Raw genomic sequence first — 17,017 nt, forward strand, 5'->3', positions numbered from 1 at the left:
TGGTGGTGATGATAGTGATAGTGATGATGGTGGTGATGGTGATGGTGGTGATGTTTCTGGTGATGATGGTGGTGATGATGGTGATGATGATGGTGATGGTGGTGGTGGTGATGATGGTGATGATGATGGTGGTGATGGTGATGATGGTGGTGATGATGGTGATGATGATGGTGATGGTGGTGGTGATGGTGGTGATGATGGTGATGATGATGGTGGTGGTGATGATGATGGTGGTGGTGGTGATGATGGTGATGGTGGTGGTGATGGTGGTGATGATGGTGATGATGATGGTGGTGGTGATGATGATGGTGGTGGTGATGATGGCGATGGTGGTGATGATGGTGGTGATGGTGATGATGATGGTGGTGATGGTGGTGGTGGCGATGGTAATGATGATGCTGGTGATGATGCTGGTGATGATGCTGGTGATGATGATGGTGATGATGATGGTGATGATGGTGATTATGGTGATGATAGTGATGATGGTGATGGTGGTGATGGTGGTGATGATGGTGGTGATGGTGATGATGATGGTGGTGATGGTGGTGGTGGTGATGATGGTGATGATGCTGGTGATGATGATGGTGATGATGATGGTGATGATGATGATGGTGGTGATGGTGATGGTGGTGATGTTTCTGGTGATGATGGTGGTGATGATGGTGGTGGTGATGATGGTGGTGATGATGGTGGTGATGATGTTTCTGGTGGTGATGATGATGGTGATGATGGTGGTGGTGATGATGGTGGTGATGATGGTGGTGATGATGATGGTGATGGTGGTGATGGTGGTGATGATAGTGATAGTGATGATGGTGGTGATGGTGATGGTGGTGATGTTTCTGGTGATGATGGTGATGATGATGGTGATGATAGTGATGATGGTGGTGATGGTGATGGTGGTGATGGTGACGATGGTGGTGATGATGATGGTGGTGATGATGATGATGATGATGGTGGTGATGATGTTTCTGGTGATGATGATGGTGATGATGGTGATGATGATGTTTCTGGTGATGATGGTGGTGATGATGGTGGTGATGTTTCTGGTGATGGTGGTGATGATGATGATGGTGGTGATTATGATGGTGATGATGTTTCTGGTGATGATGGTGGTGATGATGGTGATGGTGGTAATGGTGATGATGATGGTGATGGTGGTGACGATGATGTTTCTGGTGATGATGATGATGGTGGTGATGATGATGGTGGTGATGATGTTTCTGGTGATGATGGTGATGGTGGTGATGATGATGGTGGTGATGATGATGATGGTGGTGATGCTGACCGGGTGCCAGGCTGGTCTTGCCGTAGAAGCGGACTGTCCCCGTCTTGCCGGGAGACACGGAGACACGGCAGCCCACACGGAGACACGGAGACACGGCTGAGCTGACGGAGCCCCAGCGTCTCAGGCCTGGGGGAGACACGGAGACACGGAGACAGTCAGGAAGACAGACAGGGAGACAGGAGACAGTCACGGAGACAGACACGGAGACAGTGAGACAGTCACGGAGACAGGGAGACAGACAGGGAGACAGGAGACAGTCACGGAGACAGACACGGAGACACGGAGACAGACACGGAGACAGTCACGGGGACAGGGAGACAGTCACGGAGACAGGGAGACAGTCACGGAGACAGGGAGACAGACACGGAGACACGGAGATACGGCTGAGCTGACAGAGCCCCAGCGTCTCAGGCCTGGGGGAGACACGGAGACAGGGAGACAGTCAGGGAGACAGGAGACAGTCACGGAGGCAGACACGGAGACACGGAGACAGTCACGGAGACAGTCACAGAGACAGACACGGAGACAGGGAGACAGTCACGGAGACACGGAGACACGGAGACATCATGGAGACAGTCACGGAGACAGTCACAGAGACAGACACGGAGACAGTCACGGAGACACGGAGACAGACACGGAGACAGTCACAGAGACAGACACGGAGACAGTCACGGAGACACGGAGACAGTCACGGAGACAGGGAGACAGTCACGGAGACAGTCACGGAGACAGTCACAGAGACAGACACGGAGACAGACACGGAGACAGTCACGGAGACAGGGAGACAGTCACGGAGACAGTCACGGAGACAGTCACAGAGACAGACACGGAGACACGGAGACAGACACGGAGACAGTCACGGAGACAGTCACGGAGACACGGAGACAGACAGGGAGACAGTCACGGAGACAGTCACAGAGACAGACACGGAAACAGTCACGGAGACACGGAGACAGACACGGAGACAGACACGGAGACAGTCACGGAGACAGACACGGAGACAGGGAGACAGTCACGGAGACAGTCACGGAGACAGTCACAGAGACAGACACGGAGACAGACACGGAGACAGGGAGACAGTCACGGAGACAGACGCGGAGACAGACAGGGAGACAGACAGGGAGACAGACAAGGAGACAGACAGGGAGACAGACGTGGAGACAGACAGGGAGACACGAAGACAGACAGGGAGACAGACAGGGAGACAGACAGGGAGACAAGGAGACAGACAGGGAGACAGACAGGGAGACAGACAGGGAGACAGACAGGGAGACACGGAGACAGGGAGACAGACAGGGAGACAGGGAGACAGACAGGGAGACAGACAGGGAGACAGACAGGGAGACACGGAGACAGACAGGGAGACAGACAGGGAGACAGACAGGGAGACAGACAGGGAGACAGACAGGGAGACAGGGAGACAGACAGGGAGACAGACAGGGAGACAGACAGGGAGACAGACAGGGAGACACGGAGACAGACAGGGAGACAGTCAGGGAGACAGACAGGGAGACAGTCACGGAGACAGACAGGGAGACAGATGCGGAGTGAGTGAGTGGGTGAGTGTGCGGGTGCGTGTGTGGGTGTATGTGTGGGTGAGCGTGTGGGTGAGTGTGAATGTGTGGGTGAGCGTGCGGGTGACTGAGTGAGTGAGTGGGTGAGTGAGTGAGTGGGTGAGTGAGTGGGTGAGTGAGTGAGTGGGTGAGTGTGCGGGTGCCGGAGGCCCCGGGGGGACAGGCGTCTATGACGTCTCCTGGCCAAACCCCAATTGGCGGAGCCAGGAGATTGAATCTCTACCCTCGGGGCTCCTCCAGAAACAACGAAAAGCCACTTCGTGTGGCCACGTGGAATGTTCGAACGCTCACTGCGGAGGAGAGGCTGCCACTCCTCTGTCGGGAGCTGGACCGGTACTGCCTGGATCTCTGTGGCATTCAGGAGGTCCGGTGGACCGGTTCTGGCTCCTGCCACCATGAGGGGTGGACAGTCCTCTACTCGGGGCAGCAGACTGCCAAACAACAGGGTGTGGCTCTTCTTTTGAACAAAAGAATGAAGGGGGCGTGGGAGCGTGGCGGTGAGGTGTGGGAAGCTGTAAGCCCCAGGCTACTTTGGGCTCGCCTTCCCATCATCTGGAGGCGAGGAATGGTGGTCGTGGTTACTTATGCCCCCACCGAAGATGAACATCCGTGGAGGGATGCAGGCAAAGCCGATGAGTCAGATGCCTTCTATGACCTCCTGTCACAGGTGCTGGCTAAAGTGGCCCCTCGGGATAGAGTCATCTTGTTGGGTGACTTCAATGCCCGAGTTGGTCATGATGCTGGCACCTGGCCTGGAGTGATTGGAGGGCATGGGCCGGATCAGCTCAATAACAACGGCAGGAGGCTGCTAGATTTTTGTGCAGCCCATGGGCTTATAATTACCAACACGCTGTTCCGGCATCGGCGCATCCACACAACATCATGGATGCATGCCGGGTCCAAGCAAGAACATCTTCTGGACTACATAGTGATGGAACAGCGGATGCGGGCCCATGTCCTTGACACCAGGACCTACCGTGGAGCTGATCTGCCCTCTGAATATCGACTTGTCATCTGTAAGATGCGCCTGCCATTCTTCCACTCCGGTGGTGGGTGTACACCCAGGACCCCATTCCAACCTAAGGTGGCCTGGTCTCGGCTCGCTGATGAAAGTTGCAAGCGAGAATTTCATCATCGCTTGCGGCTGGGGTTGGCATCGTCCCCGACTCTTCCTGATGTCGAGGGTAAATGGGCGAGGTTTAGGACTGTGACTCATGCAGCTGCAATGGCTGCTTTGGGTACGCAGTCCAGACCTCCCCAGAGACCCTGGCTGACAGAGGAGGTGTTCAGGCTGGCTGAGAAAAAGCGACAGGCCCACTGTCATCGGTTACAGAATCCCACGTCAGAGAATGAGGAGGCTTACCGCAGCCTTCGCTCGGAGGTTCGGAGAGCCGTGAGGCGCTGCAAGGATGGGTGGTGGTCGCGGGTTGCTGAGGAGATGGAGTCTGCCTCAGTGGCCCGCGATCACAAATCTCTATTTAACTCCATCAAAAAAGTAACCTGCAGTGCCACGCCTATTACCATCATTAGGGGAAAGAACGGTGATCCAATCTCCGACCCCCAGGAACAGGTTTGCAGATTTGCTGAGCATTTCTGTGAGGTCCTGGTGGAGGGAAAATCCCTCAGCCAGGAAAACATCGTGGCACAAAGTGGGGATGACCCTGCTGAGGCTGCGGTGCCTCAAATATGGGAAGAAGTCACCCCCTATGAGTGGCTGGCTGAAGTGCCATCTGTTGAGGAAGTACTGAAGGCGATCCGGAGTCTGAGGCCAGGAAAGGCACCGGGTAGAGATGATCTCCCAAGCGAAATGCTGAGGGAGGGTGACGTTTGTGCACAGACTGCCCTACATGACATCATAACAACAGTCTGGACCACTGGACGGGTTCCGGAGGATTGGAAGGATGCCCTGGTGGTCCCCCTCTTTAAGAAGGGGGACCGCACAGACTGTAACAACTGCAGGGGCATCTCCTCAGTGTGCCGGGAAAGATACTGGCAAGGATTATTCAACATCGCCTCGCCAGGCACGCTGAGGAGAGGCTTGCGGAGCCCCAATGCGGTTTCAGGAAAGGGCGGTCCTGCACAGATGCCATATTTTCTGTCCGTCTGCTACAGCAGAGGTGTAGGGAATTCCAACAAGACCTACATCTCTGCTTTATTGACCTGGTCAAGGCCTATGATACCATCAGTAGGCCTGGGCTCTGGGTTGTTCTTCGTGCTTTCGGAGTCCCTGACCCTCTGCTCACGATCATTAAGGACCTTCATGATGGCGAGCGGGCCCGGGTAAAACTACGTGGACGGGAGTCGGAGCCATTCCCTGTACACCTTGGGGTGCGACAGGGATGTCCTCTGGCTCCCACATTGTTTAACATCTATTTTGACCGCGTAGTTCGTGAAGCCTTCAGTAGCTGTGCCGGAGGAATTTCCATCTGGTACAGATACAATGGGAGGCTGATCGATGCCCGGGTGCGGTCAAGGAATGGCTCCCTATTGGTCAACCACGTTATGTATGCCGATGATTCGGTAATAGCTGCTCAATCAGAGGAGGAGTTGGAGGTGCTGCTGCTGAGACTGGAGCGTGCCACTAAGAGATGGGGCCTTACCATCAGCCCCACCAAAACTAAGCACCTGCCTGGGTATTTTGTACCATCGGACACTCCACCCCCACAACTCGCAATCGGTGATGGGGCAGTTGTGGAGAGAGTGGAGAGTTTCCCATACCTGGGCAGTGTGCTTATGACTGGCTCCAGTTTAACAGCAGAGGTCTCACTCCGAATCAGTCGAGCGGCATTATCTTTTCATCGGTTGCATAACGCTGTGTGGAAGCTACCTGGTCTGTCGCTCCGCACTAAGCTTCAGGTCTTCTCGGCCACGGTCATCCCCTTCCTTCTCTACGCTTGCGAAACGTGGACCCCCCTAATGGAGCATCTTCGCCGGTTAGAAACATTCAGGCTGGCCTGCCTATGATCCATCCTGGGTTTAACCAGGCTGGATTGTGTGAGGAGCTCACAAATCCTTGAAAGATCTGGGCAAGGTCCCATCGATGAGCTCCTCCGGCAGACAAGGCTGCGTTGGCTGGGTCATGTAGCCCACATGCCCAGCCACCGCATGCCGAAACAGCTTTTGTTCGGCCGGATTGAGGGGGCTAAACGGGCGCGGCACGGGCTAGAGAAGAGATGGAGTGATGTGGTACAGGAGGACGTGGAGCTGAGTGGACTTGCCGATGACCGGTACCAGCGGTGTCAAGATCGGCCTCTGTGGAGGAGGCTCGTGAAGGACGCTACTGGGCAGTTGGAGGCAGTCACCCTCCAACAACAACGGAGGGCAGAGGAGCGACGCTCACAACAACGAGCCGAGCGCCGGGTGGCTAAAGCACAGCAGGTTGGCACAGTAGGGGGCACAGGTGGTGCATCAGCCAGTCATCTCAGTCAGTCGACCCGTGGCACCTGGGTCTGCCCCGTGACCTCCTGCCAGCGGGCGTTCGACACTTCACGTGGCCTCAGGGTGCACATAGCCTGGCACAAGCGTCGTGGTGACGTCACCGCCACTTAGTGGCGAATGGCGGTTGTTGTTGTTGTTGTTGTTGTGTGTCACCGTGAGTGGGCGTGTCTCACCGTGAGTGGGCGTGTCTCACCGTGAGTGGGCGTGTCTCACCATGAGTGGGCGTGTCTCACCGTGAGTGGGCGTGTCTCACCGTGACGTGGGCGTGTCTCACCGTGACGTGAGCGTGTCTCACCGTGACGTGGGCGTGTCTCACCGCGAGTGGGCGTGTCTCACCGTGATGTAGGCGTGTCTCACCGTGAGTGGGCGTGTCTCACCGTGAGTGGGCGTGTCTCACCGTGAGTGGGCGTGTCTCACCGTGAGTGGGCGTGTCTCACCGTGAGTGGGCGTGTCTCACCGTGATGTAGGCGTGTCTCACCGTGACGTAGGCGTGTCTCACCATGAGTGGGCGTGTCTCACCATGAGTGGGCGTGTCTCACCGCGAGTGGGCGTTTCTCACCGTGACGTGGGCGTGTCTCACCGCGAGTGGGCGTGTCTCACCGCGAGTGGGCGTGTCTCACTGTGAGTGGGCGTGTCTCACCATGACGTAGGCGTTCCCGTGCCCGCCCCCTCTTGGAGGGGGGCCGCCCCCCCCCAGCAACCCGTGGCTGCTCCAGGCAGGGGGCGGGGCCGGCCCCTCCCCCATCCCCCGTGCCTCCTCCTCCTCCTCGTGGCCCCGCCCCCACGCCCCCCCCCTCCCCCTCCTCCTCCCCCCCCTCGTCGCTGGGCAGCTTCGAGACGTGGGAGACTGGAACAAACACTCCTGCAGACACACACAGTGAGACACGCCCACTCGCGGTGAGACACGCCCACTCGCGGTGAGACACGCCCACTCGCGGTGAGACACGCCCACTCGCGGTGAGACACGCCCACTCGCGGTGAGACACGCCCACTCGCGGTGAGACACGCCCACTCGCGGTGAGACACGCCCACTCGCGGTGAGACACGCCCACTCGCGGTGAGACACGCCCACTCGCGGTGAGACACGCCCACTCGCGGTGAGACACGCCCACTCGCGGTGAGACACGCCCACGTCATGGTGAGACACGCCCACCCACCCACCCAATCACCCACCCGCCCACCCACTCACCCACGCACCAACCTACCCACCCACCCACTCACCCACCCACCCACCCACCAACCCACCCACCCGCTCGCCCACTCGCCCGCCCACTCGCCCACTCGCCCGCCCACTCGCCCACTCGCCCGCCCACTCGCCCACCCGCCCACCCACCCGCCCACCCGCTCACCCACCCACCCACCCACTCACCCACCCACCCACTCACCCACTCACCCACCCAGTCACCCACCCACCATGCCCCCCACTAATCCTCACCGTGCTTGGCGGGGCAGGAGAAGTAGTGGTGCCCCCCCACCGTTCCGTTGTTCTTCCCCAGCGGCTGGAGGAGCTCTACCCCCACCCACTGGCCAGAGGCAAACTCAGCGGGGCCCAGGAAGCGAAGCCATCCCTGCTGCACAACCACAACAACAACAACAACAACCACAACAACCACAACAACCACAACAACAACCACAACAACCACAACCACAACAACAACAACAACCACAACAACAACAACAACAACAACAACCACAACAACAACAACCACAACAACCACAACAACAACAACCACAACAACCACAACAACAACAACAACAACCACGTTAACAACCACAACCACAACAACCACAACAACCACCACCACCACGTTAACAACCACAACAACAACCACAACAACCACAACAACAACCACGTTAACAACCACAACAACAACCACAACAACAACCACAACAACAACCACAACCACGTTAACAACCACAACAACAACAACCACGTTAACAACCACGTTAACAACCACGTTAACAACCACAACAACAACCACAACAACAACCACAACAAATACCACAACAACAACAACCACAACAACAGCCACAACAACAACAACCACAACAACCACAACAACAACCACAACAACAACCACGTTAACAACCACAACAACAACCACAACAACAACCACAACAACAACCACAACCACGTTAACAACCACAACAACAACAACCACGTTAACAACCACGTTAACAACCACAACAACAACCACAACAACCACAACAACAACCACAACCACGTTAACAACCACAACAACCACAACCACGTTAACAACCACAACAACCACAACCACGTTAACAACCACCACTCACCCCATTCTCCCTACACCACACCACTCACCACCACTCACCCCCCTCTCCCCACACCACTCACCCCACCACTCACCCCACCACTCACCACCACCACCACCATTCACCACACCACTCACCACCACCACTCACCACCACTCACCCCCCTTTCCACACACCACTCACCACCACTCACCGCCCACCACCACTCACCCCACCACTCACCACACCACTCACCACACCACTCACCCCACCTCTCCCCACACCACTCACCCCACACCACTCACCCCCCTCACCCCACACCACTCACCCCCCTCCACTCACCACACCACTCACCCCCCTCTCCCCACACCACTCACCCCACACCACTCACCACCACCACTCATCACCACTCACCCCACCTCTCCCCACACCACTCACCCAACCACCCACCACCACCACTCCCCACCTCTCCCCCCACCCACCACCCACCACCACCACTCCCCACCCCCCACCTCTCCCCACACCCCCCCCCCCCCCACCACCACCACTCCCCACCTCTCCCCCCCCACCACCACCCACCACCACCACCCACCCACACCTCACCAGTCCACCGGGCAGCGCCACCATCTGGCCCAGCTGCAGCCCGAGCGTGCCCATGAGTGCCGAGCCCAGCACATTGTCGTGGTTGTGCAGGGTGGCACGGGGCAGCGGGCACACCAGCGGCATGGCCTCCAGCAGCAGACGGCGGAGGGCTCCCGACGCCGCCGTGCCCTCCGACAGGTCCAGCGGCAGCTCCGAGGGCGGCGGCACCGCCTCAGCCGCCACCTGGCCACGGGAATTCTGGGGGAATGGAGGGTGAGGGAGGAGGGCAGAGTTCAGAGGTTATTCGGAAGGGTAGGGGGCGGCGGGTCAAAGGTTATTCGGAAGGGTAGGGGGGGGGGTGGCGGCACCGCCTCAGCCGCCACCTGGCCACGGGAATTCTGGGGGAATGGAGGGTGAGGGAGGAGGGCAGGTTCAGAGGTTATTCGGAAGGGTAGGGGGCGGCGGGTCAAAGGTTATTCGGAAGGGTAGGGGGGGGGGTGGCGGCACCGCCTCAGCCGCCACCTGGCCACGGGAATTCTGGGGGAATGGAGGGTGAGGGAGGTGAGGGAGGGCAGGTTCAGAGGTTATTCGGAAGGGTAGGGGGCGGCAGGTCAAAGGTTATTCGGAAGGGGGAGGGTGGCGGCACCGGCTCAGCCGCCACCTGGCCACGGGAATTCTGGGAGGTGAGGGAGGGTGAGGGAGGGCAGGTTCAGAGGTTATTCGGAAGGGTAGGGGGCGGCAGGTCAAAGGTTATTCGGAAGGGTAGGGGGTGGCGGCACCGCCTCAGCCGCCACCTGGCCACGGGAATTCTGGGGGAATGGAGGGTGAGGGAGGAGGGCAGGTTCAGAGGTTATTCGGAAGGGTAGGGGGCGGCAGGTCAAAGGTTATTCGGAAGGGTAGGGGGCGGCGGCACCGCCTCAGCCGCCACCTGGCCACGGGAATTCTGGGAAGTGGTGAGGGAGGGAGGGTGAGGGAGGAGGGCAGGTTCAGAGGTTATTCGGAAGGGTAGGGGGCGGCGGGTCAAAGGTTATTCAGAAGGGGGCGGCAGGTCGAAAGTTATTCGGAAGGGGGGGGGGGGGCGGGTCAAAGGTTATTCAGAAGGGGGCAGCAGGTCAAAGGTTATTCAGAAGGGGGGGCGGGTCAAAGGTTATTCGGAAGGGGGGGTCGAAGGTTATTCGGAAGGGGGCGGCAGGTCAAAGGTTATTCAGAAGGGGGCCGTCACCACAATGATAGCAGCCCAAGCCCACGTGGCTGATATCACCATCATCATCGTCATCATCATCACGTGGACATTTACAGCAGTCCAGTTGATTCTACACTCATTGGAACTCCTAGAGACCCACAGAGACCGACAGGGACTCATAGAGACCCACAGAGACCCACAGAGACCCACAGAGACCCACAGAGACCCACAGAGACCCACAGAGACACACAGAGACACACAGAGACCCACAGAGACTCACACTCACATAGTACCTACAGAGAAACATCTTCATATAGACCCACAGAGACCCACAGAGAGACTCACAGAGACCCACAGAGACCCACAGAGACCCACAGAGACTCACACTCACGTAGTACCTACACAGAACCATCTTCATACAAACACACAGAGACCCACAGAGACTCACACTCACGTAGAACCTACAGAGAAACATCTTCATATAGACCCACAGAGACCCACAGAGACCCACAGAGACTCACACTCAGATGGTACTGACAGAGAACCATCTTCATAAAGACCCACAGAAACCCACAGAGACTCACACTCATGTAGTACCTACAGAGACCCACAGAGAGACCCACAGAGACCCACAGAGACACACAGAGACACACAGAGACCCAGAGAGACTCACACTCACGTAGTACCTACAGAGAACCATCTTCATATAGACACACAGAGACCCACAGAGACCCACAGAGACCCACAGAAACCCACAGAGACTCACACTCACGTAGTACCTACAGAGAACCATCTTCATGTAGACACAGAGACCCACAGAGACTCAGACTCACGTAGTACCAACACAGAACCATCTTAATATAGACACACAGAGACCCACAGAGACCCACAGAGACCCACAGAGACTCACACTCACGTAGTACCTACAGAGAACCATCTTCATACAGACACACAGAGACCCACAGAGACTCACACTCACGTAGTACCTACAGAGACCCACAGAGACTCACAGAGACCCTCAGAGACCCACAGAGACCCACAGAGACTCACACTCACGTAGTACTCACAGAGAACCATGTTCATATAGACACACAGAGACCCACAGAGACTCACAGAGACACACAGAGACCCAATATCATCATCGTCATCATCATCGAACCCAAGAACTCCCGCGCACCAGGCGAGGTAGTCAACATCTCATGAGGGTCTGGGATCGAACCCACGACCTCCTGTGTACCAGGCGAGGTAGTCAACATCTCACAGGGTACGTGATGGAACCCAGGACCTCCTGTGTACCGGGAGAGGTAGTCAACATCTCACCAGGGTCCGTGATGGAACCCAGGACCTCCTGTGTACCGCGAGAGGTAGTCAACATCTCACAGGGTCTGGGATGTAACCCACGACCTCCTGTGTACCAGGCGAGGTAGTCAACATCTCATGAGGGTCTGGGATCGAACCCACGACCTCCTGTGTACCAGGCGAGGTAGTCAACATCTCATCAGGGTCTGGGATCGAACCCACGACCTCCTGTGTATCAGGCGAGGTAGTCAACATCTCATCAGGGTCTGGGATCGAACCCACGACCTCCTGTGTACCAGGCGAGGTAGTCAACATCTCACAGTGTCCGGGATGGAACCCACGACCTCCTGTGTACCAGGCGAGGTAGTCAACATCTCACAGGGTCTGGGATAGAACCCAGGACCTCCTGTGTACCGGGAGAGGTAGTCAACATCTCACAGGGTCTGGAATGGAACCCAGGACCTCCTGTGTACTAGGCGAGGTATTCAACATCTCATCATGGTCTGGGATGGAACCCACGACCTCCTGTGTACCGGGCGAGGTAGTCAACATCTCACAGGGTCTGGGATGGAACCCAGGACCTCCTGTGTACCGGGCGAGGTAGTCAACATCTCACAGGGTCCGTGATAGAACCTACGACCTCCTGTGTACCGGGCGAGGTAGTCAACATCTCCGTGGCCACTGACCCTGCACGAGGGGTCTGCTCCGTGCTCCAACAGCGATTTGACGGCCGACACGCAGAGATTGGAGGCCGCGACGTGGAGAGCCGTGCCTCCATCCACGTCCACACACGGTGCGTTCAGATCTAGAGACATGGGGAGAGAGAGTGGTGAGTGGGTGGGTGGGTGGGTGAGTGAGTGAGTGGGTGAGTGGGTGGGTGAGTGGGTGGGTGAGTGGGTGAGTGGGTGAGTGAGTGGGTGGGTGAGTGGGTGGGTGAGTGGGTGGGTGAGTGGGTGAGTGAGTGGGTGGGTGAGTGGGTGGGTGAGTGGGTGGGTGAGTGGGTGAGTGAGTGGGTGAGTGAGTGGGTGGGTGAGTGGGTGAGTGGGTGGGTGAGTGAGTGAGTGAGTGGGTGAGTGGGTGGGTGAGTGAGTGGGTGGGTGAGTGGGTGAGTGAGTGGGTGAGTGAGTGGGTGGGTGAGTGGGTGAGTGGGTGGGTGAGTGAGTGGGTGGGTGAGTGGGTGGGTGAGTGAGTGAGTGAGTGACTGGATGGAGAGCCGTGCCTCCATCCACGTCCACACAGGGCGCGTTCAGATCTAGAGACACGGGGAGAGAGAGTGGTGAGTGAGTGAGTGAGTGGGTGAGTGAGTGGGTGAGTGGGTGGGTGGGTGAGTGAGTGGGTGGGTGGGTGGGTGAGTGGGTGAGTGAGTGGGTGAGTGAGTGAGTGGGTGGGTGGGTGGGTGAGTGGGTGGGTGAGTGGGTGGGTGGGTGAGTGAGTGGGTGAGTGAGTGGGTGGGTGAGTGGGTGAGTGGGTAGGTGAGTGAGTGAGTGAGTGGGTGAGTGGGTGGGTGAGTGAGTGGGTGGGTGAGTGGGTGAGTGGGTGAGTGAGTGGGTGAGTGGGTGAGTGAGTGGGTGAGTGAGTGGGTGGGTGAGTGGGTGAGTGGGTAGGTGAGTGAGTGAGTGAGTGGGTGAGTGGGTGGGTGAGTGAGTGGGTGGGTGAGTGGGTGAGTGGGTGAGTGAGTGGGTGAGTGAGTGGGTGAGTGAGTGGGTGAGTGAGTGAGTGACTGGATGGAGAGCCGTGCCTCCATCCACGTCCACACACGGCGCGTTCAGATCTAGAGACACGGGGAGAGAGTGGTGAGTGGGTGGGTGGGTGAGTGGGTGAGTGAGTGAGTGAGTGGGTGGGTGAGTGAGTGAGTGGGTGGGTGAGTGAGTGGGTGGGTGGGTGGGTGAGTGAGTGAGTGAGTGGGTGAGTGAGTGGGTGGGTGGGTGAGTGAGTAGGTGGGTGGGTGGGTGAGTGAGTGAGTGAGTGGGTGGGTGAGTGACTGAGTGAGTGGGTGAGTGGGTGAGTAACTGAGTGGGTGGGTGAGTGACTGGATGGAGAGCCGTGCCTCCATCCACGTCCACACAGGGCGCGTTCAGATCTAGAGACACACGGAGAGAGAGCGTGGTGAGTGAGTGGGTGAGTGAGTGGGTGAGTGAGTGGGTGGGTGAGTGAGTGGGTGAGTGGGTGAGTGAGTGGGTGAGTGAGTGGGTGAGTGAGTGGGTGAGTGGGTGGGTGAGTGGGTGGGTGAGTGGGTGAGTGAGTGGGTGAGTGAGTGAGTGGGTGGGTGAGTGAGTGAGTGAGTGGGTGAGTGGGTGAGTGAGTGAGTGGGTGAGTGGGAGAGGGAGTGGGTGAGTGAGTGGGTGAGTGAGTGGGTGAGTGAGTGAGTGGGTGAGTGAGTGAGTGAGTGGGTGAGTGAGTGGGTGAGTGGGTGAGGGAGTGAGTGGGTGGGTAAGTGAGTGAGTGACTGAGTGAGCGATGGACTGAGTGACTGAGCGAGTGAGTGAGTGAGTGACTGAGTGAGCGAGTGGCTGTGTGGCTGAGTGAGTGATTGATTCAGTGACTGAGTAAGCAAGCGAGTGACTGACTGAGCGAGTGACTGAGTGACTGAGTGAGTGAGTAACTGAGCGAGTGACTGAGTGACTGAGTGACTGAGCGAGTGACTGACTGAGTGACTGAGTGAGCGAGTGATTGAGCGGGTGAGTGAGTGATTGACTGAGTGACTGACTGACTGAGTGACTGACTAAGTGACTGACTGATTGATTGACTGAGTGAGTGACTGAGTGAGCGAGTGACTGAGCGAGTGAATGAGCGAGCGAGTGAGCGAGTGACTGACTGACCGACTGAGTGACTGATTGGCTGAGTGACTGAGCGAGTGACTGAGTGACTGAGTGACTGAGCGACTGACTGACTGACTGACTGAGTGAGTGACTGAGTGAGTGACTGAGTGAGTGACTGACTGAGTGACTGACTGAGTGACTGACTGAGTGACTGACTGAGTGAGTGACTGAGTGAGCGAGCGAGTGAGTTAGCAAGTGAGTGATTCAGTGACTGAGTGAGCGAGCGAGTGAGTTAGCAAGTGAGTGATTCAGTGACTGAGTGAGCGAGTGAGTGAGTGACTGAGTGACTGAGTGAGCGTGTGACTGAGTGGCTGAGTGAGTGGCTGAGTGAGTGAGCGAGTGACTGAGTGAATGAGTGAGCAAGTGAGTGAGCGAGTGGCTGAGTGGCTGAGTGACGGAGTGAGTGACTGACTGAGTGACTGACTGAGTGACTGAGTGAGTGACTGAGTGACTGACTGAGTGACTGACTGAGTGACTGACTGAGTGACTGACTGACTGAGTGACTGAGTGAGCGAGCGAATGAGTTAGCAAGTGAGTGATTCAGTGACTGAGTGACTGAGTGAGCGTGTGACTGAGTGGCTGAGTGAGTGGCTGAGTGAGTGAGCGAGTGACTGAGTGAATGAGTCAGCGCGTGACTGAGCGTGTGACTGAGTGACTGAGCGAGTGACTGACTGACTGAGTGACTGAGTGAGTGACTGACTGACTGAGTGACTGAGTGACTGACTGAGTGACTGAGTGACTGAGCGACTGACTGAGTGACTGAGTGACTGACTGAGTGACTGAGTGACTGAGTGGCTCAGTGGCTGAGTGACTGAGTGAGTGGCTGAGTGAGTGGCTGAGTGACTGAGCGAGTGACTGAGCGAGTGACTGATTGACTGACTGAGCGAGTGAGTGACTGAGTGAGCGAGTGAGTGACTGAGTGAGCGAGTGAGTGACTGACTGAGTGACTGACTGACTGAGTGACTGAGTGACTGAGCTGGTACCTGGGGGGTTGGTGCTACGTGCCAGCACCCTCACCAGCACAGGGCTGTCAAAGTAAGCGGCGTGGTGGAGGGCGTTCATGTCCGTCTAGCGGGTGACTGAGTGGCTGAGTGAGTGGCTGAGTGACTGAGTGAGTGACTGAGTGAGTGGCTGAGTGGCTGAGTGAGTGACTGAGTGAGTGACTGAGTGACTGAGTGAGTGACTGACTGAGTGACTGAGTGAGCGAGCGAGTGAGTTAGCAAGTGAGTGATTCAGTGACTGAGTGGCTGAGTGAGTGGCTGAGTGAGTGGCTGAGTGACTGAGTGAGTGGCTGATTGAGTGACTGAGTGGCTGAGTGAGCGAGTGACTGAGTGACTGACTGAGTGAGTGACTGAGTGAGTTAGTGAGTGAGTGATTGATTGAGTGAGTGAGTGAGTGGCTGATTGTCTGAGTGACTGACTGACTGAGTGGCTGAGTGAGTGGCTGAGTGAGTGAGTGAGTGACTGAGTGATTGACTGACTGACTGAGTGATTGTCTGAGTGACTGAGTGGCTGAGTGAGTGGGTGAGTGACTGAGTGACTGACCGAGTGACTGAGCGACTGAGTGACTGACTGAGCGGGTACCTGGGGGGTTGGCGCTACGTGCCAGCACCCTCACCAGCACAGGGCTGTCAAAGTAAGCGGCGTGGTGGAGGGCGTTCATGTCCGTCCAGAGGGTGACTGAGTGGCTGAGTGAGTGGCTGAGTGAGCGAGTGACTGAGTGAGTGGCTGAGTGAGTGGCTGAGTGACTGAGTGAGTGACTGACTGACTGAGTGACTGAGTGGCTGAGTGGCTGAGTGAGTGGCTGAGTGGCTGAGTGAGTGGCTGAGTGACTGAGTGAGTGACTGACTGACTGAGTGACTGAGTGAGTGGCTGAGTGACTGAGTGAGTGAGTGGCTGAGTGGCTGAGTGAGTGGCTGAGTGGCTGAGTGGCTGAGTGAGTGGCTGAGTGGCTGAGTGGCTGAGTGACTGAGCGAGTGGCTGAGTGGCTGAGTGAGTGAGTTAGTGAGTGAGTGATTGATTGAGTGAGTTAGTGAGTGAGTGAGTGGCTGATTGTCTGAGTGACTGACTGAGTGATTGACTGACTGACTGACTGAGTGAGTGACTGAGTGGCTGAGTGAGTGACTGAGTGGCTGAGTGAGTGGCTGAGTGACTGACTGAGTGACTGAGTGACTGACTGAGCTGGTACCTGGGGGGTTGGCGCTACGTGCCAGCACCCTCACCAGCACAGGGCTGTCAAAGTAAGCGGCGTAGTGGAGGGCGTTCATGTCCGTCCAGCAGGTGACTGAGTGGCTGAGTGAGTGGCTGAGTGACTGAGTGAGTGACTGAGTGAGTGACTGACTAAGTGACTGAGTGAGTGACTGACTGAGTGACTGAGTGAGTGAGTGAGTTAGTGAGTGAGTGAGTGGCTGATTGAGCGAGTGGCTGAGTGAGTGACTGAGTGAGTGACTGAGTGAGTGAGTGAGTTAGCAAGTGAGTGATTCAGTGACTGAGTGGCTGAGTGAGTGGCTGAGTGAGTGGCTGAGTGACTGAGTGAGCGAGTGACTGAGTGGCTGAGTGAGTGGGTGAGTGAATGAGTG

The 17,017-nt window shown here is 57.0% G+C and overlaps 1 protein-coding gene across 1 annotated transcript in view; it reads right to left on the reverse strand.

The window, feature by feature from the left end:
* LOC116937484 (CAP-Gly domain-containing linker protein 3-like) overlaps positions 1 to 17,017 on the reverse strand; it is a 43,746-nt gene that overhangs the window by 1,078 nt on the left and 25,651 nt on the right. The window contains exons 6-10 of the mRNA XM_076064738.1: positions 12,307 to 12,425; positions 9,160 to 9,396; positions 7,736 to 7,871; positions 6,941 to 7,162; positions 1,289 to 1,414 (exon numbers count right to left, since the gene is read on the reverse strand). Coding sequence (XP_075920853.1) covers positions 1,289 to 1,414; positions 6,941 to 7,162; positions 7,736 to 7,871; positions 9,160 to 9,396; positions 12,307 to 12,425 — 840 coding nt within the window. The remainder of the gene's footprint in view (positions 1 to 1,288; positions 1,415 to 6,940; positions 7,163 to 7,735; positions 7,872 to 9,159; positions 9,397 to 12,306; positions 12,426 to 17,017) is intronic.

Source organism: Petromyzon marinus, unplaced genomic scaffold (assembly GCF_048934315.1).
Source record: "Petromyzon marinus isolate PM22_M1 ecotype Great Lakes invasive population unplaced genomic scaffold, UKy_Petmar_22M1.pri1.0 PM_Scaffold_66, whole genome shotgun sequence".
Classification (NCBI taxonomy): domain Eukaryota; kingdom Metazoa; phylum Chordata; class Hyperoartia; order Petromyzontiformes; family Petromyzontidae; genus Petromyzon; species Petromyzon marinus.